Source organism: Miniopterus natalensis, chromosome 18, assembly GCF_054644295.1.
Source record: "Miniopterus natalensis isolate mMinNat1 chromosome 18, mMinNat1.hap1, whole genome shotgun sequence".
NCBI classification, from domain to species: Eukaryota; Metazoa; Chordata; class Mammalia; order Chiroptera; family Miniopteridae; genus Miniopterus; species Miniopterus natalensis.
Window position 1 is genome coordinate 28,291,295 of NC_142098.1, and position 27,946 is coordinate 28,319,240.

General features: G+C 46.2%; 2 protein-coding genes across 4 annotated transcripts; one reads left to right on the forward strand and one right to left on the reverse strand.

Annotated features, from left to right (window-relative positions):
* Positions 1-1,691: 1,691 nt before the first annotated feature.
* Positions 1,692-4,639, forward strand: B3GNT9 (UDP-GlcNAc:betaGal beta-1,3-N-acetylglucosaminyltransferase 9). Its single transcript, XM_016213273.2, has 2 exons — positions 1,692-1,781; positions 2,140-4,639. Exon 2 carries the CDS (start codon positions 2,160-2,162, stop codon positions 3,366-3,368), a length of 1,209 nt encoding a protein of 402 aa, XP_016068759.2. The 5' UTR covers positions 1,692-1,781; positions 2,140-2,159; the 3' UTR covers positions 3,369-4,639.
* A 78-nt stretch (positions 4,640-4,717) lies between these two features.
* Positions 4,718-27,896, reverse strand: PHAF1 (phagophore assembly factor 1). Of its 3 annotated transcripts, none has more exons than XM_016213251.2 (16): positions 27,742-27,892; positions 23,687-23,769; positions 19,990-20,073; positions 16,173-16,216; positions 14,733-14,812; positions 14,351-14,445; positions 13,613-13,710; positions 13,419-13,531; positions 10,388-10,521; positions 9,695-9,778; positions 8,236-8,318; positions 7,734-7,777; positions 7,223-7,266; positions 7,014-7,072; positions 6,360-6,432; positions 4,718-5,414 (listed from the first exon to the last, which is right to left on the reverse strand). In XM_016213251.2, exons 1-16 carry the CDS (start codon positions 27,803-27,805, stop codon positions 5,322-5,324), a joined length of 1,275 nt encoding a protein of 424 aa, XP_016068737.1. In that variant the 5' UTR covers positions 27,806-27,892; the 3' UTR covers positions 4,718-5,321. The 3 variants fall into 3 exon arrangements, with proteins under 3 accessions (XP_016068737.1, XP_016068750.1, XP_016068742.1); XM_016213256.2 differs by having other exon boundaries at positions 5,331-5,698; positions 27,742-27,896; XM_016213264.2 differs by lacking the exons at positions 23,687-23,769; positions 27,742-27,892 and adding an exon at positions 21,406-22,220.
* Positions 27,897-27,946: the final 50 nt, after the last annotated feature.

Consider the following 27,946-nt stretch of genomic DNA (forward strand, 5'->3'; position numbering starts at 1 on the left):
TTTTCAGTTGGATTAAAGGAGAGGCTTCCTGCTGAGACAGGGCCTAGAGGAGGTGAAGTGCTTGCTCTGTCTGGAACAAGTTGGGCATGATGTTCCTGTAGAACATCCAGGGAGAGTCTGAGGGCAGCTGGATCTATAGTTTTGAGTTCAACAGAGAGTCAAGGCTAAAGATTCAAAAATGGACAGGTGAGAGGGGGTAGGGTGTCCCAGGGGGAGGTCCTGAAGAACACTAGCCAGAAATGCAGCCCAAAGAGGAAGGAGGAAAATTAGAAGATTTGAAAGCTAGGGGAATACCCACCTGCTGTGACAGAGGAGGCTGCAGATCAGTCAAGACTGAGGATTCTTTGCTGGAGTCTGAGAAACATCTACTAGTACATGGTGAGTACAGCCTGAAGTGAGACCATAGGGAGGGACGGAAGGTGATGTGGTGGAAGAAACCAGAATAGCAGACTCCTGAGAGGTCTGTGAATAGGAAAGTGAGGTTCAGGAGGGAGGGTTTGCTTTTTAAGGGAGAACACTGGTCGCAAGTTCTAAGGAGGCATAGCCATTGGAAAGAGGATGGTGTGGAGGACCAGTACTCGTTCCCATTGTCAAAACTCTGGAGCAGGATGGGGTGGGGTGGGCTGTCTACTCTAGGCTCCACTGGGTTGCAACCTGGAGGCTCTGAGTTCCAGGAAGAGGGAGCTGGCAGCAGAGCTAGGCAAGGACTGGGCCCTCAGTCTCCAGAGTACCTCTCTGCCCACCTGGGTCCCAGATCAAACCCTTTGCTCACAGGCCTACTTCAGGAGTTCCCCAATCTGGGCTGAAGTGGCCCAGGCTCGGTTATCTCTACCTGCAGGAGGCTATGCTGGCCGGGGCACTAAGGACCAGGGGATTCAGAACTGCCCCTGGAGAGGACTGAAGTGCTCACCTGTGAAATTACAGGTGAAGAAAACACAGGGCTCTCCCTGTCCTGTGTTCCAGTGGATGGATGGGGAGAGTGGCAAGGGGTGACAGAGGAAAGAGTCCTGGACTGAATTCCAGAAGACTTGGGACAGTTCTCTTACCTTTTGCCTGTATGATCCTGGGAACATCACTTAGCTCCCTGAGGGGCAGTGTCCCCATCTGGGCATAAGCAATAAGAACTGCTGCCAGGGCTGTTGTATTGAGCGAGCTGTCTTGTTGGTATGTGTGTGTTTGCTGGGGGGCATGGCAGAACCAGGAGTAAGGAGGCAGCCATGTATGGGCCTTGCCTGGTGGAACCAGGGCTCCTGTGAGCTTAGGAAGAACACTTCCAAGAATGGGCTAGGATAGTGGTCAGGCCGATTATTACAACTCTGGGCCCCAGTGATTTGGGACCAGCCTGCCACCTCTCACCCTCCTTTCAGCCCAGGCCCTGCCCCACTCCAGAATGAGGGGGTGGGAGCGGCGGCGAGACTAACTAGAGAAGCTTTTTCCTTTCCTGCGCCCCCCCCTCCCCCCAAAAAAGCGGATTTGGGGAGTTTGAGCCTGTACCCAGACCAGAACCCACCTCTCAGGGAATTCCCAGAAAGAAATGCCTGTTAAGATTCCTCTCCGAGATTAGTCCCCACTCGGAGATAGCACTCCCTGCGTCTCCTGGGTGGAGCTTAACTCCATCTGTCGGAGCGCACAGCTGGAGGGTCACGTGGCAGCGGCCCCGGCCCCCCTCTTCCTGCCAACGCTGCACTTGGCCCAGGCCAATCCATGGACGCCCTTGGGACCCTGCGCTGAGCCCCGGAGGCCCCTGGCACCCGGGGCCGCGCCGCTCCCAAGGGCCTAGCGTAAGTGTTGGGATCCCAAGAACTGACGTGGTGGGCAGAGAGGAGTAGAAGGGGTTCAACCTCAGCGCTGGGAAGATGGGCGGGGGTAGGGCTGAGGCTCTGCGGCTCCCAGCCCGGGCCTTGGAGCACCACCCTGGGCCGAAGCCGAGGGAAGGGGAGTTGGCTACTTGGAAGACTTCTTGCCCTTTCAGGGTGCCCATCCGATGCAGGGTGGGGGATGGGGGAGTAACGGAGCCCAGAGTAGGATTATACTGGTGGGGGCATTAACAGCCGGTAGCTGGGGAACCTCGGCGGGTGGCCTCCCGCCCCTCCCCTCGGGGAGGGCGGGGCCCGGAACCCAGACAGAGTTTCTCCACAGTGGGCGCCGGCCACGCGGACATGAGGTGGAAGCTGCGCCTACGTGGGGACGCGTTGCTCACGCTGCTTCTGGGCGCTGCCCTCGGCCTCCTGCTCTATGCGCAGCGCGATGGTGGGGCCCCGACTACCAGAGCACCGCAAGCTCAAGGGAGGGTAGCGCCGGGGCCCACCCCCGGGCTCCGTGTATTCCAGGCACCAGACGCGGGCGCAGCCCTGCAGGCCTATGAAGAAGATACACCAGAGCCACCCACGCCCACGGGACCCTTTGACTTTGGCCGATACCTGCGTGCCAAGGACCAGCGACGCTTCCCCTTGCTCATTAACCAGCCGCAAAAGTGCCAAGGTTATGGTGCACCCGGCGCAGGACCCGACCTACTCATTGCCGTCAAGTCAGTGGCGGCGGACTTTGAGCGGCGCCAAGCCGTGCGCCAGACTTGGGGGGCTGAGGGTCGCGTGAAGGGGGCGCTCGTGCGCCGAGTGTTCTTGCTGGGCGTGCCCAGGGGCTCAGGCTTAGACCAGGCCCACGCCGAGGGGGCAGGCAAGCAAATGCGCTGGCGCGCCCTACTGCGTGCTGAGAGCCGCGCCTACTCGGACATCCTGCTTTGGGCCTTCGACGACACTTTTTTCAACCTAACACTCAAGGAGATCCACTTTCTGGCCTGGGCCTCAGCCTACTGCCCCGACGTGCGGTTCGTTTTTAAGGGGGACGCCGACGTGTTCATGCACGTGGGAAATCTGCTGGAGTTCCTGGCAGCACGGGATCCGGCGCAGGACCTGCTTGCGGGTGACGTGATCATACAGGCGCGGCCAATCCGGGCACGAGCCAGCAAGTACTACATTCCCGAAGCTGTGTATGGCCTGCCCGTCTATCCGGCATATGCTGGTGGAGGCGGCTTCGTGCTTTCGGGGGCCACGCTGCATCGCCTGGCCAGCGCCTGTGCGCAGGTTGAACTCTTCCCCATCGACGATGTCTTTCTGGGCATGTGCCTGCAGCGCCTTCGGATCACGCCTGAGCCTCACCCCGCTTTCCGCACCTTTGGCATCCCTCAGCCTTCAGCTGCGCCACACCTGCGCACCTTCGACCCCTGCTTTTACCGTGAGCTAGTTGTAGTGCATGGACTATCGGCCGCTGACATCTGGCTAATGTGGCACCTGCTGCACGGCCCACACAGGCCAGCCTGTGCACGTCGGTGGCCTGTTGCCGCTGGCCCCTTTCAGTGGGGCCCCTAATTTATCACAGCCCCAAGCTTCCACATTCAGACCCAGGATGTAGTGGGAGCTTGAATGGGAGTTTCCCAGGTGTATGTGGTTTTTCCCCAAAAAGGGGCAGAAAAGTTCAGGAACCAGCTCGTGTCAGGTGTCTGCTTCCTCAGGGTTCAGGGAATGAAGATTGAGCTTGGTTCCTGCCCCCGTACTGGGAGCTGATCTGGAACTATGTAATGACAACCCTTTGAGATAGCCAGGGCTGAGGTTGAACACCAGGCTCTTTGTCAAGCAGGAGGGCATGTCTGGTCCTCCTAGAACCAAGCAGGTGGGAGGAGGGGGTGGCAAAGGTTCATGGAATCTGACCACACCTTGGTTTGAAACCCTTAGGATGATGCAGACACATACAGGTCTTTCTCAGAGCTAGACCCCTTAGGGAAGTGTGGGGACTTGGCTTCAGTCTTCACAGAACTAGCAGATGTTAAAACTCAATCTGAAAGGCATTTTGCTTCCTACCTGTCCCTCCAAATTGGATTATCAGCCTTGTCAAGGTCTTCAGATCTCCTTTTGAGAAGCCACCCCCTCCTGGGCCCTGGTTTGGCTGCAACACAAGGAATCGAGGCACATAGGGATGACCAAGTGCATGGTACTACCTAAAGTCTTTCCCATCCCCAACTACCCTTAGCACAAGAACCTATACCCACACAACTATGACCATCTCCTACTGGAGGCTATACTGCCCCTCAGAAGGGACAAGGAACCTCTTCTCCTAAGATGATTCCACTATACATTTTCCCATAGTCTTAAAAAAAAAAAAAAAAAAAAAAAAAAAATCAATGTCTCCATGCTTACTTTAGTACAAACATCCCAGCAACAGCACATGGTGAGCTGTTGCCGAGGGGATAGGTCTTTATTGGAGGAGAGGTATGGGCAGGACATGAGGAAGGTTCCCCCATTCCAGGAGGATGAGATCAGTCCTGGCTGCCCCAATAGTGGGGATGTGCGGGGAGGGGTTGGGGGTGTCTCTGGCCAGGCCACAGTCCAAATGGGAAGACACCAGTCAGTCACAAAATCACGAGAGTGCCACACAAGCCTGGATGTAGGCCCAGGAATCATATAGGAGCCTGGGGCAGGTCCCCTGCACATTCATCGTTAAACTATACAGGATGAGGCTGTACATGAGTTAATTACAAAAGTCATATTTACAAAAATCTGTACACACATTTGAAAAACTCACAAAATTGTCATCTATGTATCACAAGTTGCTAGACCAAAATATTAAAAATGGGATAAAATTATACATTTCTCTTCTCAATTCTTTTCAAAAGGTTAATATTTTTAAAGCACATATGCTACTTTCCTTAACAAGACCCATGAAGAGACTGAGCAGTCCAGCCTTCCTTGAGTCCCCAGAGGCCTTGAGCCATGAATGGGCCCAGCCAGGGGACACTGCCCAGGGTTGGGGCAGGGGAGCCGGCCCACAGTGCAGAACAGAATGCTGAAACCAATAAAGGAGGAAGATGTCTTTGGCTAAAACTTTGGCATTAAATAAAAGAGGCAAACAGGATGGAAACATGCAGCCCTGCCAGCCAGGTTGGTACAGAACAGGGCAGAGGCAACCTTGGAAGGCTGGCTCCAAGAAGGGTTGGAACCGGGCCTGGGCATGTCCCTGGATGGTAGAAAATTGTGTTTCAACCACTTGGGTATGCCTACAGGGCCTGGCAGGGATCACATGCAAGAAAGGAACAAGTAAGGGCAGGTGGGCCACCTTGGCAACAGCCAGCTCATCAAGTAACTAAAGTGGATGTAGTGCAAAAGTCACAACCAAGTGGACATGCTACCTGCTTGCCTTAAGGGTCATGTGGCAATGCTGGGCCAAAGGCAGGACCTTGTCCTCATCCTGGGTGCCTGAGTCCTCAGCCACAGAGAGTCCCAAGTTTTCCAATGTGTGTGGGACAGGGGAGACAGAACCCTGCCTCCTTACGTGTTAGTCGAAAGCTCCTGGGTCCAGGTATCAAGGCTCAGAGTTTGTGCTTCTCTTTGCAGTCTGTGTCCCCTGTTGGCACCAGCAGGCTGAGGACGGACAGAAGAATATCTGGGTCTCTCACCCCATGGCAGAGCACCCAGCCTGAGCCCCATCTCAGAACATCACAACAGCCCTGCAACACTGGCAAGGTGTCCAAGAAAACCCACAGGTGGCACATGAAGGCCCGCTGAGGAGGATGCGACGCACAGTTCCACGGGGGAGAGGGGCATGGGTGGTGATGTCCCTAGGGGAGCTCTGCTGTTTTCAGATGGGCACCAGGCCTGGGGGGGCCATACAGGGTCACCGAGGCAATGTGGTTATTCTGCATAACCTGGTGTGAGAAGAGGACAGCAAGTCAAGGGGGCGGAGCAGAGCAAGCAATCAGACCCACAAAAACCACCAGTGGGATCAGCACTGGGGCTGTGACTGCAGAGAAGGGACCCAAAGGTCCTGTACCTGGGCGTGGAGGTTGTGTGTACAAAACAACTGAACACAGGGCTGGGCCAATCCCTCAACATCCCTTATCTCATGCTAGGGGTCATCTCTGCCCCAGGGTCTGCCTGTGCCTCATGGTATATATAAATTTCACCACGCCCATTTGTCCAGTTCTGGAATTTAGGGGCCTGCTGAAGGTTATGGCATCCAGAAGAGAAACCAGGGGCAATCCATTCTTCTCCCAGGCCAACAGGGCCTCTATAGCCATTCGAGCCCTACTTGCCCTGTGGTTCCCTTCCCTGCTGTACTGTTTTTAGATATAAACCTGAGATTCCCTCTACCTCTCATCTTAGTGGATGTAGACCATGCTTTAGCTTCCTGAATTTCTCCAACATAATTTCTGAACCCTCACTGTTAAACTGAATAGGCCAGGTTCTCAGCAGAGTTGTTGGGGAAGGATTAACCTGCCCAGCAGGGCTGTTAGGTCCTCCCTGATCTCTCTCAATGACTTTCCGGTCCCTGCTATCAACACTGGCCCCTCAGTCCTCAGGGCTTACCTCAAAGATCATCCGCTGAAGACCAAAGCAGAATGTGGAGCCAAATGGGTTGGTGTTGTTTGGGGAGGAGGACCTGAGGCCAAGGAAACCAGAATTAGAGGGGCAGGCCGAGGCCAGGCCACCAGTCCCTTTTGGGATGGGGGTTATTGGCAAGTAGTCTCTAAGTCCCATACAGGCCCTGAGCTCCTAGAGGTAGCAAATAGCCTCACTTAGCTCCGAATCCTACATAACCCAACACGGTACAGAAAGTTACTGTGGAAGTGGACTGTGGTGGTAACTTAGGAGGCACAGAGCCTCAGGCAGTATGGTAACCATGTATTGGGTATTGAGCTGTGGACTACAGGAGGTAGCAGCTTTGATGGGAAAATAAGGTCCCAGGACAGTTAGTCATACCTGCCCCCTTTGTGAATAACTAGAGGGGAACAAGGCCCTTATGCTAGGAGGTACATGGAGGAAGAGAGAAGCTATCCCCAGCAGGCAACCTCTCTGGTACAGGTAAACAAACAGAACAATAGGCCTGTGTGTTTAGTACTAATGCACAGGGTAGGGGCAGGGACAGGAAGTATGTGTCTATAATTTCTAAGCAATATCCACGGCTAGGCTTCCCTAGGCCTTCTGATGGGATGGTCAGAGATAGCAACCTCCCATACTCACCTGTGCAGGACAACAGGCTTCTCCACAGGGTGACCCAGGAGCTCCTGGATGTTGTCCCACTGCAAGAGGGATGGAGGTGGCAAGGGGTTAGCAGGGCCTGACCACACCTGTGATCACTGGCTGGCCCTGAGAACATGGGTCCCAGACTACTGGCAGGTTCATGCCCACCTGATTTTCAGGCTGCATCAGGTGGGAAAATAGGAGCTCACCTTGCTATAGGTTGTGCACATTTCTGTCTGACCATCTGCATTTTCTGAGGAGAGAACAAAGAGTGGTTGGTAGCTAGCCACGCCCACCTGTGACCCCAGTCCTAGGCAGAACCCAGACCTGACCACCCTTTGCACTGTGGATGAGTACTGAAGGAGGAGACACAGATTGTGAGCTACACTAACCAGCAGTGGACAACAATCAGAAGGCTGGGCTGGAGCACCTGGATGATCATCTGTAGAAGGAAACTCTCCCTTCCAGAGACTAGCAATCCATGGTCACAGGAAGCAATCTAGAAGGCCTCTATGAGACTACAGACAAAAACAATGCAGCCCCCCACTCCCCAACAAAGAGCTTAGCCCAGAGGAGCTGAGGCTATGGGCACAATCAGGTGGGCAAAGGTTCCACTAACCCACCCACTATCAGCCTCTCTACTTTGATCACTTGTCCCTTCTCACAATGAGTGACTGACCCCAAAAGCCTTTTCTTAGGCTGAAGACACTCACTACTCACCTTTCTTTATGGCTATTGGGATCTTGAACTCACAACGGTGATAACTAAGAGAGAAAAGGCAAAGGGTAAAGGCTGGGCCCTCTGGGAGGCCTAACCAACCCCACATCTCAACTTTGCACCCCAGGAAAAACAGAATCAAGCACACCTGTCCAAAGCCCTGGCACTGGGCCTGACGTAGCATTCACTGGGGAAGGCCAGGTTTAGGCATTAGAGTTCAATAGGAAAAGGCATAGCTCTGGGGTCTGAAGGATCTATCACCTTGGATAAGACACCAAGCTTTCTGAATCTATTTCCCTATTTGTAAAATGGGTACAGATGGAGACACGTAAGGTATTGGACACTGTAACAGGAAGAGAACAAACACTTAGGAAATGTTCACTTCCCATAAAACAGCAAGAACTCAGGTGTAGATAAATTAGTGAACTCTAAAGCCATAACCTCTTTCCTGGTGATTTTTAGTCTAAAGCCCACATCTCAGAGGGGCAGGTACAGGTATACTCACATGTTAAAATTATAATGCCCAGGATAATTGGTGTGAAGGACAAACTTCTTCACTTTGTGAGTATTCGCATCAAAGAGGATGTCCTGGGATAAAAAACAAGGATGCTCAAGTCAGGAAATTTACTGAGGCAGGGCAGTGGTCTTTCTAGGTTATGTCCAACTAGAGACACCGATTCTACAATGAGGATGCTTGTAGGCAAGAGCTTTCTCCCAAGTAATAATTATGGGGACAGCTGAAGCCAAGCAATTCTAACTGGACATTTTCAGTGAGAGGGGGCACCCAACCATCCACAGGACCCCCCCTCCCCATTCCAAATCTTGTACCAGCAGTCCGGGCACGCACAGGTGGCTACAGCTCCCACTGCTTGGGAACTCAAACACATCAGATCTTTCCTGACAAGCATCTGATAAAAAAAATCTAACTGAGCAGAGATTTTGACTTAAAGGCTACCAAGATTTAGGGGCCATCTAACTCAAAGTGCTCAAGGCAACCCCTGGACCAACGTTCCAGCCTCTTGACAGCACTCATACCTAGATTTGATATTGCCTATTGAATACTTCCTATCCATCACATCCTGCCCAGTGTCATACCCTGCCAGCTGCTCAGGTCTGGGACCACAAGGTTACCCCACTCCACCCCTCCATCAGTAGCTACACTAAGTCCTATTAGGGCCAATCCATTTGCTCCTATTATCACTGGCTCTAGAACTCAAAAAGAGGTTTGGTTTATAAAAGTGCCATTCCTTCCTGGCACCATCCTAGCCTCAAGAGTTTATGATCCCACTGCTGCTCTCCCACTACTCCTAGCTCTTTCCCACATAGGCCGACCCAGTCTTTCCTTTCTCCTCCTCTGGAATCTACCCTTTCTTTCCTGCCTCAGGACCCCAGGCCCTAGAAAGCTCATAGATTAGAAGACTCAAGATCCAGGTTAGACCTACCCTCTGAGATGTACCGTGCTGGTGTTTACACAATAATTTCTCACACACAAAATCCATCTACCAGCTGGAATGTCAGCACTGATGGTGACCATAAGCTCCAATCAGCAGCACCTTAGGTCTCGAGCATACGGCTACAATAATGCCTCTGGGGTGATCCCCTAAATTCATAAGCACACTCCCGCTGTTTTTGAGCCTTTTTAATCTCCCAGTTTTGTGACTCCAGAAGAGGTTCATATGCTCTGCAAAAGGGCAGTTCCTAAAACATCTTAACCTGAATGATTTCTACAGACTCCACCTAAGGAGCATGTTTCTGCCAGAGAAGACAAACCAGGGAACCCGGTGTCGCAGCAATCTTGGAGGCAGAAAAGGTCTGCCATACAAGACAACACTGGGCAAAGCCATCTGGGGCTAGGTTCCCTGCTACCAGGCACAGTTACAGCTACACATGTACACATAGGTGTGCCAAGATTCACTGCCCACCCCTACAGAAATTAAACGCTGCTCTAAGGAACAATAACTTACCACTCCGAGAGTGAAGTAGTTAAAAAAGTAGTCATTGCACTTGGAAGGAACTTGTTTATGAGGGGAAGGAGAATGAATTTTCATCTGTTTGGGAAAAAATAATGAATTAAAATCCAACCCCTTAATACTGTTCTTGGATTAAATTAAAGTCTACAAATTGTTTTCTTCTCTGACATTAAGCTGTTGGGTAGGCAAGAGTGTGGGAGTTCAAGCTGCTGGTGCCAACCAACCCAGCCAGCTGTGGTTGACTACAGACTGGGCCCTAGTCTCCAAGGAAAGGCAGGACAATCTGACCAACAAGGGTCAGAAAAGAGCTTTCAATTTACTTCTCCATTTGCTTTAACAGAACAGGTTCTATGAGAATATTATATTTATTCAATATTTAGTTTATATTTTCTCAATATTAAGTTAATGATTTTAAAAAATTGCGCAGCCAGGCGTGGCTCAGCAGTTGAGCATCGACCTAGGATCCAGGAGATTGGGGTTCGATTCCCGGTCAGGGCACATGCCCAGGTTGCAGGCTAGGCAGCCAATCAATGACTCTCTCATCAATGATGTTTCTATCTCTCTCTCTCTCCCTTCCTTTCCTCTCTGAAATCAATAAAGATATGTTTAAAAAAAATAAAAAATAAAAATAAATAAAAATAAAAAATTAAGAGGCCACTATTTATTTTATAAACAAATCTCCCTCACCTTGTCTTCTGACTTATAGAAGACTTTGTGTGGAGAACCAAGCATGCTAAGAACATCTTGGCAAGAATCACCAAAGTACACTGAACGTTCAAATACCCGCATCTTGGCATCTGCTAACAGGCCAGGTCCACAACCTGTAGAGAACAAGGGAGAGGCAGTCAGGTTCCACATCAGAGCCTGAGACCCTGAAGCCCAGGGCCCTGGGGGCCCCAGAGAGGCCACTAACTGCAAGCTGCATTATCAGGTCTGGCTGATGGGCAAGACTACATACAAGCAGATCACCAGGGATTGAGATGCTACCAGAGATCTCTATGTCCTTTAAACAATGCGAGAAACTCATTCAATTCCACAAAAATGACATGGCATTCTGGGAAACATCATTTACTCACCCACCAAATATTTACTATTGGCCATTATAGGCTAGGGCACTTTGCTAAATGTTGAGGAAATAATGGTGAGCAAAACAGGCACAGTCTTTACCCACATGGGGAGTTTATGGCATGAAGATCCCAATCAGATCATCACACAAATGACGGACGATAAACAGCAGCATAGGTGCTATGAAGTATATGATAAAGTACTATTATTTCTTGCCACTTTGCAGGTTCTAACAAGATAAAGGGTTCTTTACATTAGGAGGTACTTCTCAATGGTAATACTCAATAAGAGATTGGACCTATGCCCGGCCAAGCGTGGCTCAGTGGTTAAGCGTCGACCTGGGATCCAGGTGGTCGGGGTTCGATTCCTGGTCAGGGCACATGCCCGGTTGTGGGCTTGATCAGTGACTCTCTCATCATTGATGTTTCTGTCTCTCTCTCTCCCTCTCCTTTCCTCTCTCTGAAATCAATAAAGACATATTTAAAAAAAAAGAGATTGGACCTAAAGATCACTTTATAACAGCCAAGTGTGAAACACCTCACTCCCTAATTCCACAAACATTTGACAGACACATTAATACTTCAAGAGACAAACCACGTAAGTGGAAAAATGAAAAAATCTTCTGATTTGTCAAAAGTTTTTTCTTTGGGAGGAATCTTTAAACCCTGACTTTGTCTAATACATTTCAGAAATGGCTCCAATTAAACACACACTATGCAGGCGTGGAATAGTAATAGACACACCATTAGCAAAATTTCCCCCATTCTGTGGATGCAAAGACAAAGTATTTTGTCCAAAAAAATTTTTTTAAAAATCCAAGAGTCTGAGGAGGACTGTAATTCCTGGTACCATAATAACCACCAATATCAACTAACTCTGCATAGGGCTTTAGAGTTAACAAAGCTCTTTCACGCATAACAATCCATTTGTTACATAGAGAAGACTTCAGGGATCCGATATATGAAATACTAGGTGCTGAGTTCTCCAATTAACCTGAGTCTTTATTCACAGCACATATATGCTGAATGCATGGTCCACCTTAACCTCTGTGCACAAATCTTGCATCTTAGGCAAGTCTGGAACCCACCAAATTCCTGTCAAGCTGGACTGTGTGCCCAAAGTCTCCAGGCACCCAATACTTGTGATGTCCAGATGGGGCTATAGGGAAGGTCCCCTTCACAGGTGAGCTTTCTTTTTCTGCCTGAAGCCTACCCAAGTAAAATTACCTTTAGTTTTAGGAGATTACTTTAGTTTCGGATTCCTTGAAGTGAGTTTTCTTATAAATTATTGCAGGGGCCAAAACAGTTGAACTGATTTTCCCTGTTAAAAGCATCACTGTAGGGCCTGGCTGGGTAGTTCAGTTGGTTAGAACATTGTCCCCATATGCCAAGGTTGTGGGTTAGATCCCCGGTCAGGGCACATACAAGAATCAACTAATGAATGCATGAATAAGTGGAACACCAAAGTGATGTTTCTCTCTCTCTAAAGCAAACAAACAAACAACAACAACAACAAAACCATCATTGTAGCCATAAGGAAACAGATGGGAGAAATGGGTCAATTGAGACAAGCTACCCTTCTGCTTGCCAAATGAAACTCTCAGTGAGTACCAGATTGGACAATAACTCAGTGAAGCCTGACTTAACAAAATGTTTTCCCCACTGACTCTGTAAGCAGTGAGATGTGACTGCTGGGAGTGTGTTGTACAGGGTGGCAGTCAGCATTAGCTCCTCCTCCTGTCACCTGGGATAACTGCACCACCCTTGACTATCCTGCTGTTTCAAGCAGCAATCCTCTGGAGAAGACAGACCCTAAATCATTTGTGCTGCCACATCTCAATTCTCTAAAAAACTAGAGCTCAGATGCAAATCCCTTTAAGTAGCTGGTGTTGTGCCTTGGCAAAAAAAAAATCACATTTTAAGAAATTTCTACCCTGGAGGTTGTGAACTGTCTAATTGTTCAGGGCAGTAAGTTCAGTTTATATAACAGACCCTTAACAGTTAAGAACCAATGCCCAGAGACTAATGCAAGACCCCAATTTAGGAACAAATCCTGGCTAGACTGAGTTCTATCATGGTATAGCCTCTATGTTGACTCCCAGGCCCTCTTTATGGAGGCAAGCTCCACACTGGAGATCTCTGTCCCACTAAGCCCGATCCAAGTTCCAACGATCTGAGATTGGCCAGGCATAAGAAACCACAAAATGAGGCATGAATCCTGGAGAGACCAGCTACTGAAGGCAACAACTCTTTTCATTCAAGGCCAGCAAATCTCAGCTGGGTGTGGCCAAATTACAATTCAACAAGTCCCTCCTGCCAGCCTATACTAAGAACTGGGCTTAAAGGGTAGAGACCAGGCAACACTGTAGCCCACAACATACATCTCCAGGAAACAGCTTGGCAACCAATGCAAAGCTACATATGCTGTCAGAAGGCTTATGCACATGCTAAGGGAAGTAAAGTGCTATTGTTTATTAAAATATGATAATAAAAAAACTATGTCTTGTCCCTTCACAAATTTAAATGAAAGCTTTAACCATAAACATCTGCATCATTTGTCTTCTACCAACTATCCCTAAGCACGTGGGATTTTAGACTGTCTCAACATGGACACAAGAGGGAATCCACCACCCCAAAGCCTATTAATAACTGACCTGCGGCAAGTAGGCGAAGTCGTAAGCCTGAGGGTCCAGTTCCATCTCGAAGAACATCTACACTCTCAGCATACACATTGCCCAGGAAACAGCTCAGGGGCATCATGGGAGCCCTGGGGGAAGGCACAGAATGAGCACAGACTTTGCTTTACCTCCCAGGCCTTAGCATGAAGCTTGTGCTCCCCAACACATACTTCGTGTCCTGTAGGCTGTTTCCACTGTAGATGTACATTCGTTTCACAGTTGCTCCGTGGGGTATCTGGAGAGAAGCTAGACCATGGGCAAAATTGGGCTGCAAACACAGGACAAAAGTTTTACTCAGGGCACACTGCAGGCCATGCGACTCAGGCTCTGGCACTTCCCAGCACTCATGGTCTTCATGAACTGGCCAGATCAAAGCACATACTAGTTAAATCTAGCTCTGGGTCAATAAACTCATCCCAACCACACAAGTACATCTTTAATTTTACTTTTTCCCCCTTTTCTTTCTTTCATCAAGGAGAAAATGCAGGAATGCCCCCTTTAATAAAATGTAAGCCTTACGAAAAGCTATCATTTCATAACCCTAAGGATGAATCAAATATTTTGCTAAAAGCAATAGATAACTAAAAATCCAGGATAAATTCAAATTCTAGGTCATTGAGAAAAATGGTCTACTGATTGGGAGTTTTAAAGCAATGCACGAATGGATTTACCTCTGAAAAGTGAGCTTGACCTCACTCTGCAGTTGGAAGTGCCCTCTTTCTGGGAATGCCAGCTTGGGCTGTTCTTCCTGTCAGCCCTACCCATTCTACCCCCTTGGCCCCTGAAGACCTCAAGAGACAAGGAAACCAAAGAAAGGGTACCTATCTAGTCTACCTTAATAGCATTGTCTGCTGACCTATATCACCTGGGCACTGGGCAACAAATACCAGGGGAAAGGAAGGGCTAACCTCGTACTTGGGAGCCTCAGTCCACGAGTCTAACTGAAAAGAGAAAGACAGTCCTCTGAAGTTGAGGTGGAAGAGCTGCTCAGCGGAGTTGTACACTGTAGGAGTGGGGAGAAGAAAATGGCATGGTTGAAGTTGCAAACATTTGTTTATAGCCTGGCAGGGAGTAATGACTAGCACCACTTCACTTCCTTGTGTCTTATTTCTGAACTGACCTACTAGGGCTGAAAACAAGGAGGAGGAGTTTTCCTTTACACTCAAGTACCAACCCCCATATACTGTAAGAACCAGGCTTCATGGATTGTGGTTGGGATGGTACCACTTGCCAGGTTTATCACTATGGGCTGCCATAGATGACCAGAGGAATCAGATGGACTTGGCTTACCTCCAGGATGGGTTGCACCGAAAGACTGGTCAATCTGCTCAATGGTGGGAGCTATGGCCTGAGAGTTAAAATGTACTCCACTGAAAAACAAAGATACTTTTTAATACCAGGCTTCTCAGGATGGGCTCACAGATCAGTGGAGATGGTGGCTAGAAAAGTTATTCTTAAAACATGGGTGGGTGAGTCTACAATTATATCAAAATAAAAGTTTAACTAAAGAACTTTTAAGTAAGAGAAAATGAATGAGGTCAGGACAAGTCAATTCTCCTGAGGCTTATATACAGAATTGGTCCTCTAGGGCCTCTCAAGACATCTGTGGTCACCAGGTACAGTTAAGGATGAAATAAATCCAGTCTCAATTCCAGGCATCCAAACTTAAATAATGGCCTCAGGAATAAATAAGTGTTAATGTGTTTTCCCAGGATGCCAACTAGTAGTTGGCTTGAAAAAGGAACTTTTTACAAAAGGGATGAACATCTTAAAAGAAGGGTGTAGCCAAGCAAGGCAGCTTATTTTCTTAAAAGACAGATGAATTGGGTGACTGGGTAGATGGGTGGGTGAGGGATGGATCTCATGCAAAGAAAAAACACCTGGGGGCTGGGCTCGGGAGTAAAGGGGGGGGCATATGATATCAGATGATAAGCATGAAGAGAAGGCGTTTATGACTTTAAGGAGAATGCTTAAAGGTTAAGAATAATTTTTTGAAAATTAGTATCATTTATTGAATACCTCTTTTTTAACCAGGCACTGTGCTACGTGCGTTATTTACCAGCATTATCTCATGCAATCTTCCTAACCCAGCAGCCACATTACTGGTTTCATTTCTCTGATGAGAAAACAAGCTCAAAGAGGTTAAGTGACTTGTCCAAGGTCACAGAGGTTAATAAAATGATGAAGCCATAACTCAAGCCCAGGGCAGCCAGACCTTGGAAGCTGACTGAACAGAGCACTCTAGATGCTAGAACAGTGCCTTGCCATAATGGGGGTCAAATATTTGTGCATCATACAAACATGATTTTAAAAAGCATTTTTTGGCCCCCCAATAGTGGTCCTTCAGGCATTTTCTCTAGCATAGGCTTTAGAGTCAGACCTATTTGGACTGTCCCAATTCTGTTGCTCATGAAAGCATAAAGAGGTGCCAGAAGTAGCTGTGCAGATAGCTGTGGCCCAAGAGACAGTAACATCACCTCCAAGCTGAGGTCCTGCTTTGTTGTGAGGATTAAATAATTTGACATATATACACAGCATGTTGTTAAATAAGGTTTCCTTTTCTTCCCCTGGAAACTGAGTAGGCTTGAAAGTTGCCTGAGGAAATTGTGGCACCAGGCTCTAATCCTGGAACTGCTGTGTATGGCATTCTTTTACTAATATAATGAGTGTAGTAGATAAAGCCTACTTGTACCAAGCCTGTGACATATACCAGCAAGGGAGAAAACTCACCAATATTTTAACTTTACTTTAGTCAAGTCATATACTTCAATCACCTAAAAAAAAATTTTAAGAGTTGTTAATGCTCTGTCATTGAAAAATATTAAGAAGACATTTATAGAATAGTGAAGAAAAAAAAAAAAAATCTATCACTAGCTGAAATTCTCCTGAAGCAATGCACATTAACTTCAGTTCTCATTTTTAAATCTGGACGAAAAACCCATACCACACACAGAATAACCTCTCCTTCCCCTTCTTCCAGTGGATTGTTCAACAGATGCCTGTGGATGCTCTGGGTCAAGGTTCTTATACCTATTCTACTGTTGGGTCATAGAGAAGACTGTGCATAACACCCTACAGGTCAGTGAAACCCTCCACAGAAAGAAATTCACGCAGTTTGTTAAGATTGTAACCTTGGAGCCCTGGCTCGTGTGGCTCGGTGGGTTGAGCACTGTCCCATGAACTGAAAGGTTGCTGGTTCAATTCCCAGACAGGGCACATACCTTCCCTTCCTCTCTCTCTAAAAAAACAATAAAAACATATTTTAAAAAAGAAAAGAAAAGGTTGTAACCTTTGATATGGAGCCCCCATCCTTCTATTCCATACTTTGCTGCATATAAAAACCCAAATCAAGTCAAAAGTAACTTCAAAATACTGTGGTTTACAAAACAAAAAGATGGAGGGGGATGTCTATCCTGCTAGAAAGCAAGTCACAATACATTAACTTAGGACAACTGACAATATTCAGATACCTCTTTAATGAAGGGCATCTGTTTAAACCTGGATAACCTTAGAACCCTGGTGAAGTTTCAATGGGGTTGGCCTAAAATGAAATGTCCAGAACTCAAGGCAGAGACAAAGGAAAAGTTATTGAACACTCAGCCACTAATGGTGCCAAGTACTATGAACTATGAAGTCCTCTATGCTAATGGTGTCTAGGGCTTGTCAGCCAGCAGGATGGCTGGCTGGGGCCTGGAGAACCGTTTACCATCCTCCAGGTGGGAAGTCTTGGGCCTCATTTTAGAGAGCAGAGCTGGTTCAATATCTGTTTGTCTGGCAATCAGCCTGACCCTGGAAGAGGCTGTGGGAAATTGGGTATAGGAGCATCTGGCTTTGTCACAGAAACTGAGACACAATAGGCAATTCATTCTTGCCAGACTTTGTCTCTAACTTTGTTTAGATCATAACACTGAATTTACAAGTTGGACAGACACCTCTTAACTATAATGTAGCTATTCTGATCCTATCTGCTACTAAGAATTGCTCCCTCTGCTGGCTGTCACAGCACTTGAATCAACCCTTTGCTACACAACTTGTGTATGCTGTCCACTGACCCCACTAAGTTAAGGCCCCTAAGGTCTGGCTTATTAGTTTGCAAAGGGAAGTACTTCAACATGTCAGGTGAGTTGGCCTGGTATGAAGCTAGCTAAGGGCAACATGAAGCTCAAAAGCATGAAAAGAGATGCCAAGAGTCGTCATGCAAGGAAGGGCAGGGAAACAACTATGATTCATAAGATACCTAGTGTCCCTTTCAGAAAGCCTGGGCATGGCAGTATATCATGCCAAATTGGTATGCCATTTGACCAAAGCCAGGGTCCCATGTTGGAAGAAGGCCTCAACCTTCAGCCAGAGATCTGCTCTGATTAATACCACCACAGCTGGCGAATGGCACCTCAATGGCTTCCTACCACTCACCCTGTGGGGTGAGCCTCCAGGATGCTCCTCCTATGTCACTGTCACCCACCTGCTGCAGCTCAGACCAACATTTATAGATGGTTCAACCCTGCCTGCCAAGTGGACCAGAGTTAATGACAGGGTGGCACTTGTGGCAAGGAACCCAGAGTGTTGACCATCTGGGAGTCCTTCATGTCACTAGGAGAATCTATCAGCAGATTTTAGGCAACAGAGCTTGCTGGGCCATAGGAATGAGCAGTTGGGTAAGTCTAAAGTTCATGATTTTCTATCCTCTGGGCTGGAAAAGTCCTTGATTTCACCAGAGAGGAGGAGACATGGCAGCAGCCAAGATAGGAAAGGAAAAGACAGGTGGCTGTAAAGGTTGTGACTTGGTGAAACCTCATTCCACAGAGCTCACTCACAGGTAGCGAGTAAGGGGTTGGGAAAAATGCAGGACACAGCATGAGGGAGAGGTAAATTCTGAAGCCCTTGGATGGAGGGCCAGGAAGATGGGTCAGATCAGACCTGGTGCCAAGCAAGGGCACCTGATGGATTGCTTCCTCAGTTTCCAGAGGCTGAGGCAGGGCCCTAGCCCCTCCTTGTTCACAGAGGCAGAAGACTTTACCTCCTTGCCCATTCTAATGTATTTCCCATTCCTCACATTTCTGCATAATGTACTCACACTATTTTCTTCAGCTTTTATCACAGAGCTTAAAGCCACTCTGACTTTCAGTGGCTAGTCACCACAACTGGTAATATAGGGTTAAAAGCTTGGTCAGGCAGACAGACCACTTCTCCTCTCTCCCTCAGCTGTCTCACTGGTAAACAGTACCACTCACAGGCTTATTGGGATTAAGTTAGAAATGCATGGGAAGCACTCCGCCATGAGCCTAGAATGTGCCAAGTGCTCACTAAATACATGGTTTTGTCCTCACCATGCTCTGATTCTATGATGGGCTGCCTAGCCAACCTTTTCTGTTGTCCACTTAGGTTACTTCCAGCTTTTCATTACTATGAAAAGCCCTGCTATAAATATCTGGCAACATTACCCTATCCATAGCCTTTTTAAGATATGTTTCTTAAAGTGGATTACCAAGTCAAAGGCAAATGACTCTTTGTAAAGGTGTTTCCAGATTAATTTCCCCCAATTTGTGACAAAGCCACATTGAAAGCCATCCTCTATCTTTTCTCATTATGGAACTTCGGGTCGGTGAGGACAGGATGACTGAGTCCACAAGGAGAGGCAAGGGAGATGTGGGGCTAAGTATGTTCACATTAAACCTTGCTTTGAAAAAAAACCTTAAGTGAGGAATTCTCATTTCATGTAAAGAGTCTTTTTCTGTGTTCTATCTTGGCTCCTCAGCAGCTCATCTGTGATGGGATGTCAAGAATTAGGAAGTCTTTTGGAAAGGCAACTCCATAACCTAACCAGGATGATGACTCTTCCCAGAGCCACATTCAATCTTGTGACTCTGGGGCATGAGTCTGATGTCACATGACTAACCTGTGAAGCCCAGTCATTTGTAAATAGTGTATTAAAAACATCCTGGACTGAAACAGGTGTTAGTAAATAGCACTTGAGCGCCAATTAAGACAACCCTACACACCAGCAAGGTGTTTATTTACATTCTCAAAGGAGCTCAAGGATCAACTCATTGCTGATGGTGTTAAGCCCCAAACCCCAGCATTTTAGGAAGAGCAGTTCCAATTTTCATCTGCTAAGTCATATTATTTGTCCCAAGACTGAAGTAAAATGAGATACATAAACCTGACTAAAAGAATGTGTTTTCATTTCCTGAGTAGATACCCTGGATTGGAATTGCTGAGTTTTAGTACCCCTTTAAAGACTCAGGATAACCTATGCCATATACTCAGCTCCTCTTGTTTTCCTATTCAATTTAAAACCACCCTCCCCATAGCATGTTCCCCAAATCCTCAATACTCTTTCCCCTTCACCTCTAGAGCCTGGGACTAGAGTCCTTCCCAGAATCTTTCCAACCACCAGACTCAGTTTCTCTTTTTAGGGAAACAGGTATGGCTTCAGTCCCCTACCACCTGGTGGTCTCTGTACCATAGAAGTTTACTCCCACTTAGGAATTTCGGAAACATCTCACAACAGCACATATTAATCAGCCTGCCATGAAACTTCAGTTACCTTAAGTCTCTGATTGAAAGCATCAAACAGTAGTTTGATCCCGTCCTGAGTCAGGTTAAGGATGAGGTCATGGCTTAGAGGAGACTACAAAACAAAAAAAAACACACTCTGAAAAATTAATTTACTTACCAGCACCTACTGAAAGCCTTACAATATAAATGCAATACACAGGGAATATCTAAGTGCAGACTTCTTCCCCCAACTAACAGGGTTTGGAAGCCAGAAACAAACTATTGCATGAATGCACAGTGTGCTCTATTTCCAGCCTACAGCTGCTGCTTTATAATATTGGCTGAAAAGAGCCTCTCTTTTGCAAAGCCTATATTATTACAGGCTTTGAGTAATAATGCCTGGGGAAAACAGCCAAAATTATGTGAGTATATAGGCCACTTTCTTTTGAGGGTCCAGGGTCCAAATCTGTAGCATGGGTTTACTGCTGTCAAACCTACAGAGCAGATGATGAGGAATGTAGACCACATGAAAAAGCCTCACGAGGATCCACACTCAGCAGGTAATGCTCAATTCATATCAGATAAACCTATGTCCATTCACTCTCAGCCTGTACCCATCCACAGGGAATACTTATTCTTTGACTCTTTTAGGCCATATTCCAGGACAAAGGAGTACTTTGTGATAGGATTATGAGAGATGACACTCTTACTCTTTCCTCCCCTCCCCCACCAACCCATATCACATTTGCTTCTTTCTGAAAGGCCCAAGTCTAAGATCTAAGGAATCATATTTCTATATTTGCCCCTTCTGAGCCCTGGGGGGAGGGGAATAGCAGCACAGAATAGTGGACAGAGGTGGCCTTGAGTCCAGGTGAGCTGGTGACCTTAAGTGACTCTCAAAACTTCTCTGAGCTCTAGTTTCTTCATGGGAATACCATCAACCCTTCCCTCCAGGGTTGTTGTGAGGATAAGTAGTAAGTCAGAAAGCACTAAGCATAGCACACTGCACTCTTTCTTTATGTATGCCCCACCTGCCCGCTTCTAGTCCAATGCAATCAATTCAAAGACTCAACATCTGAAGACTCTCCATACCCCTAACCAGGTTGCCCAGCAGAAGGAAAACAGAACCATCTAAAACTGCCCTTTCTTGAAATTGGCACACAGTTCTCAAAAGGATTTAGGGAAGTTTCTTTATAGAGCTCCTCAAAGTAGGCAATGAATGACAGAGGTGTGGCTGTCAGAGAGATAAAGACTGTGCCATTGCTGGTGTGGGCCTCAGTAGAAAACTGCTCTCCAAAGAACCTTCTGGGATTAGCTCAGGCTGTGCTCCTGTCCACCCCATTGATCTTCACAAGGTAGCAGGCCATGGTGGCACCATAACTGACAAACACTAGAAGAATGCCGTATGAATGTCTAAACCATTAGGTCTCAAGTAAGACAAGATAATGGACTTAGAAACCCTGACCTTATTCTCAATCCAGAACACACAGTTCCATTTCTGAGAGGGCCATTCCACAGGGGTAAACAGGATGAAAAAACATTTTAGCATCTTTCAAGATCCATGCTTGGAGGAAGAATGCTAGGAGGATCTAGATTTTTCTTACACTCTCCCAAGAATTGATCATTTTCTTCCTGGCATTGTTACAATGCAGGACATAACTAAGCAAAAAAAAAAAAAATTTAAATAAATTTTTTTTAGTGCAACTAAGCAATTTTTAAAAGGAAGCAAATAAATCATCCTTACAATCAATGTTTTATCAGTACTTTGTATCTCCATTATGAAAATACACACTATGTGATGTTTAAACAGGCCCTTCTAGTAACCAAGCACTATGCAGTCCTCCATATGAAACAATTCAGCAAAGCTGTTTGTTGCAAGTCATTAACATCTTCTCCCTCTAAGAAAGATGGGGCTTATTTGATATACACACTTCATTTCCAAGGTGTGATTTGCTTCAGACAGGGTATTTCTGAAATGTTTAATGGGCCAAACTATTCTCTGCACTTAATGGAAAGCAAGGAGACAAATGGAAGGAGGGAAGAATTGGAAAGGACCACATGTAAGAAACACCACATCAGAGATCTGAGAGACCACCTCCTCTTGATCCTCATCAAAAGATTATTCTGCCCTGGCCAGAGTTCTCAGCGGTTAGAGCGTCAGCCCGCACACTGAAAGGTTTCAAGTCCAATTCCCAGTCAAGGGCACCTACCTGCGTTGCAGGTTCAATCCCCAGCCCTGTTGGGGCACGAGGGAGGCAACCAATCATGTTTCTCTTTCCCTTCTCCTCCCTCCCTCCCTCTCTCTCTAAAACTCAATGGAAAAAATATCCTAAGGTGAGGATTAACAACAACAAAAAAGATTATTCTATTATAGGGAAACTATATCCATTTCATAGGAGAACCAGACTAATTATTAAATCTATGTTTTTAAACCGATTCTAGTTGCTTAGAAGATAGTGTGTGGGGGGGAATTAATTTAATGCTAAAACTACTATTTGTACTCCAAAACTGGAATGACAGACAACAAAGACAGTGATATAAGAAATAAAACATATGCTTAAAAATGCTTTAAGAATGTTTAAAGTCTATTTTCAAATGCGTCTAATCTTGGGGTGCCCAAATCTGATTTAATTAACTCTGTAAGTTACCTATAAGCTCAAAAAGCCAATTTTCTTGAGCTGCTTCCTGTTTTGATGGCTGCTACTTGTCATGAGTAATCCCCTCATGGTCTAACACTGAAAGTCAGATTAGGTAACAAATTATCTGGGTGCAACAAAGAGGAAAAGCTACCATTCTTCACTTTAAGTGAAATTGAGAAGCATCACAGAAATCTTACCCACTTCTAATCCTTCATGTCAAAAATAATCTGTCAATTGCTTTATGATCTGAAACTAATTGGAATAAATACAACTAAAATCATCAAACTGGTACTTAAGTTGTCTCAGAAAAGCCATTTGAGGACAGCCTGTAGCCTATGTAGGCTCAAAACTACTCCCTGAGGTTTGTGATGCATACGGCACTACAAAGGTTCGCCACATGGCAGCATGTGCTCTGTGTCATAGAAGAATCACAGGTTTCAGAAGTCAGTGGAAGGGAGATTGCATTTTTAGAGAGATGAAAAATCCTATTTCTAAAGGCCTATGAAAAATAGTTTCTAACTTTATGAACTTAAAAAATCAAGTACTATTATTTCAAATTCTGATGTTCCGGAAGTTCTTCTCTGGTGCTAACCTAAAATATACTCTTTCTGGAAACTGAAAAAGTCTTTGTAGGTATACACAACATTATACTATAGAGATTAATTCCTGGCACAATTGACCAACATTTAATAGAGACTACCATAAACTGGACAAAAAAAGAATAAAATATGTCCATTAATTGGGAGCCAATATTTTGCAATTTCCATACATTAGATCATTCTCACTAAAGAGGTGAGGTATACCCACTTCAAGTCTGGGATGCTCTGCTAGCTAGAAATCTGCACTACAACAATCCTGAACACAAACCAAAGCAACCAACAAAGCAGAAAAGAGTATTATTACTACTCCTCAAAACCTGGCAGCACCAGATTATCAAGACCAAAAATTTTAGAAAGGTACTTGGTAACTGACTAGTGCTAAAGGTTCTCCATTCGAATACACTGAGCCAACAATCCTTGACAGTCAGCCTTTCCCAGATCATCAATATCTGGAGATGACTCACTGATTACGGATGCTATTTCAGCAAACAAATCAGCTACCACTCACCTGTTCACTGTAGAGAACTTGGACATTTTTGATGATGCGACAGTGCTTCTGAAGAATGGCTACTGCCTGAGCCAGAGGCATTCCTGAAATAGAGCAAGGACACGTGTGTGGGTTTACTTGGGCTGTCCATTTATTGACATCTACCACTCTGCTAGGTATTAGTCCCTGCAGTAAAGTCTGGGGTGAGAGTCAGGGCAGGGGGGATCACTAAGGTTTACAGATATTAGAGTAAATCAAAGTTCTGTAAGTGGTAAGTGCAAGAATAAAGTTAGCAGCAAGCACTAAGGGAATAGCTGAATTGTATAAGGGGAGGGAGTTCATATACAAATATACAAAAAGATGGGGACTTCTGTGATGATCCTAAGCAGGCAAAGAGCTTTAAGAAGGCAAAGTCAGCATGAACCAAAAAACAGTGAGAAAGCACTGACTGCATGACTCTGGAGACGGAGAGTCTGGTTCTCATTCTGCCATGAACTACATATATCCTAGGACAGTTCCTTTCTCTCTTCCTTTGTGACATCTGTCCCCTAATCTCTCAAGTGACAGTCTGTAGGAACACATGACTTGTAAGGGCTCATTAAAAGCATTAAAAATCACACATTTACCAGAATCAACTTACTTTACTAAGGATTTTTAATGGGTCCTTATCTACTCACAACTATCTTTTAAATCTTAACACTTGAATTTTGAACTGATGGCCCATGATAAATAGATTTACATATGCTTCCCCTCCCCCCATTAAAAAAAATCCCAATGGTCTCTCAAAAGTTCCAGGGACTCACAGGGAACACCAAAAAGTATGTTTTCAAAGTCCATTATATTTCAAACAAGACACATATGGAGAGACAATTAAAAACAAAGTCTCAGACAATCCAAAAACAAAGACTCATAGCTTTATGAGTGCAAGACAGTATGTGTGTTATTCACCACTCTCTGAAATCTGGCTTCTCTTCTGTATTCTGACCTCTAACATCTACCTAGTCACTCAAGCCAGAAACCTCTAGATTCCTCCATCTCCCCCATCTCTCCAAATTTAGTTGCCAAACTTTCTTCCTAAACCCATTCCCATAAAACACTTTACTACAGATATCCTCTTTTCCAGTAAACCCAGAGGCTCCTTGATAGTGTCCCAGGAAGCTACTACCAAAGAGAATTGGGAATCTAGGGAACCTATTTTCTTCTTCCCACAGTACATCATGCTCTAATTATTAATACCCAATTGCTTATAGTTCCCTACATACCACCTATCTTTCCCATTGTTTTGTTTTAACCTGACTGGAAGATTTATATATATGGAGAGTTTGGATGAGAAACCTAGCAGTAGGCTTCTGATAGGGCCTTCCTGGTGTTCACTAATTCCAGAAATGGTACTGGCTCCTGTAGGTTGATAGGAAGCCTTCCCTGAACCCCCCAGGTCAAGTCCCTTCTCCCCTTCCACAGCACTCCATTACAATAAAACACACTATGTAATCCTTCCTTCCCACTAGACTAACCTCTTCAGAGCATAAGACTATTTCTTATTCAATTTTCAATGTTTGTAAGCAGAGTCCACAGAGGTACATGCTACCTTCAACAAAGTGAGCTTTCAGTCTCTCTGGAACAAGGTACTCTCAGAGAATAAGGCTATTCTCCAGTGATCATTTAAATCTACCCTCTTTGGGCATTTTCAACACTAATTTTTTTAAAAACAATTTAAAAAAAATTATTGGTTGCCTCTCATATGTGCCCTAAATGGGGATTGAGCTGGCAACCTTGGCGTATGGCAACGATGCTCTAATCAACTGAGCTACCTGGCCAGGGCTTCAATACTAATTTAAAAAACAAAATAAGACATGCCTCCACATCATGCATTATGCAAATCTCATTGAAAACAGCTCAAATTTGCACTGCCTTTACTCCATCACTGATCAAGCCATCAGTGGCATTCTCAGAGATTCCTGTCCCTATGTTGTTGGCATTTCTCTAATCTACCAACATCAAACAAAGGCCAGGAAAGCAGCCAAGAAGTTGGATGCAGCTCCCCATTATGATGCCAGGCAGATGATGGCAAAGTCTAGATACATTGCACAGATTCCAAAAAGAAACCTAGAAACAAAGCTGAGCCTATCCTCAGAAGGGTAGAGCAGTGAGTAGCAGTGTCTGCTATTTTTTTTTTATCATCTCTACCTTTCTGAGCCTAGTAAAGGCAGTGCATCTAGCAAATGGAGATTACTTTACAAGGCTGTGGTGACTTGAATTAAGCACTGCCTGGTTCTCTAGCCTAGGAATGTAATTCTAAAGCACAAATCCACTTCTTAGGCCTAGCCCTACCTATCAGCCCCAACTGCAGTTTCCATGCATGAGGGTTGGAGAAAAGATCAAGAGTGGAAAACAACTTTTTTTCTCCCCCCAAGCCTGGGGAAGTTAAATGACCACCATCTCTTAGGCAAACAGGATTTTAAAATGATTTTTAAGACCCTCAAAAGCTCAGGCCCCTTTATGTGCTTCCCCCCAAAGTTCAATTCTGAACCCACTGTACAGAAATGCTCTTTTCACTGTTTTTGGTTGCTATTTAGACAGTTTGAAAGAACTGCCCAAACCCGTGACTCCTGGAAACTGGCAAAATTTAGAAGTGGGAGTTAAGGTCTCAAAACAACAGCTGACAGAAGAAGCCTTGCTCTCCCACCTAGTTTTTTGAAAATCCTGTTCTCAACTGACACCTTAATCACTACTTTTGGCCAAGAAGACTCTGTACCACAAAGATCCAGAACTCAGTAGCAACATCAAACACAATTTGAAGCTATAGTTGTGGTTCTTACTCTGCCCTGTTAAATCCTGGTGTGAGCAGAAGCTGTGGATGGTGAGGTTCTTCCCCCATCAGCATGAAAAATAGGTCTGGAGGCAAAGATATCACTAGCCTCCCAATCAAACTCTTGTTGCTTCATAAGAGGCTGGAGTGTTTCATACTAGCTAAAATTTTGGGAACAACTCTGCAGGACCATGGTGTAAAGTTATGAGAGAAGTTGGCTAAGAACTCTCAATAAAACTGGCTTCTACAACCCAAAGGTTTATAGTTCAACTGAGCACCAGCAGGGCCCTACCAATGATCCACCCCCCTTCTCCCCCCAGTTTCTCACCTACTGTCTCCATAGATGAGTTTTCCAGATTCAAGAATAAGTTATAGCTCAATAGAGCAGCTGACTCAGTCCAGTAGCCCAAATTAGTGTGACAAAAGTTCAGGCCTGCACAAACAAACAGTACCAACACCTGCTCCCCACCCCCTTTTCCTAGTGCTGGAACATCAAAGTAAACACAGGCTGGGGTTACTGAACACACATATCTGTACACACAAAGGTAGTGACATTTCAGGTGAGGAAACTGGGCCAAAAACCAAAAACTGACCAAATTGAATTTTCTACAAACTAAACGTTAGTTTCCCTGAACTCCTATTTCATTCACAGCTAAGGTCTGGGTTTAGGATTACACCACATCGACCGCTTTAAAAAAGAGAAGGAAACAAGTCATAAGTTCCTTTAACACAGACTCTCAACTCATTTGACCAGATCCCCAACATCTGATTATGGGATGAGGCCTAGGTTTCCCCTTCTGAAGAAGCAGCCAACCCCACAGCCCAGAAAAGCAAAGCGAGGCAGGCTGTTGTGGCGTTTAAGAGTGTCAGTCACTTCTCCGCTGTTACCTCGGTGAAAAGGAATAAAGGAATAACAGTAATATCGACCCTTAAGACCCCCAGAAGGCCGACTAGAGATAATTACGCACCAGAGAGTAGAGCTTGGGCTCGCGAGTTTGGGGCGTGTCAATCATTATTGTTATTACTACCGCACCACAGCCCCGGGAGCGGCCCTGTTAAGGCCTGAAGCGAGGGCGTCACTGCGATACACCGGCGGTCAGGCCGGTTGGAGCGGGTATCTAGTGCCTAGAGCCCCAAAAGCCAATAGGACGGAAGAGGCGACAAACCACCGGCGCAGGGGAGTAAGGGACAGAGATCAGAGGCGGGAAGGGCCCGGAGGGAAGTAAGAACAAGAGAACAAGGTCCTGAGGGAGGACCCCACACTTACCCAGCGTGAATTCCCATTGCTCGTTCCCCAGAGAGCGCTCGGGCACCACCTCCAGGTCCAGCATTAGTTCGGCTCGCCGGGCCGGGGCGGCCTCCCTGCGGCAGGGCAGACGGGACCGGAGCTGAGGAGACAAAGCAGCAGCAGACCCGTCGTCTCCGCCGTCCCTCGGCGGTCCTGCTCCCCAACTCCTCCCCGGTCGCCGGCG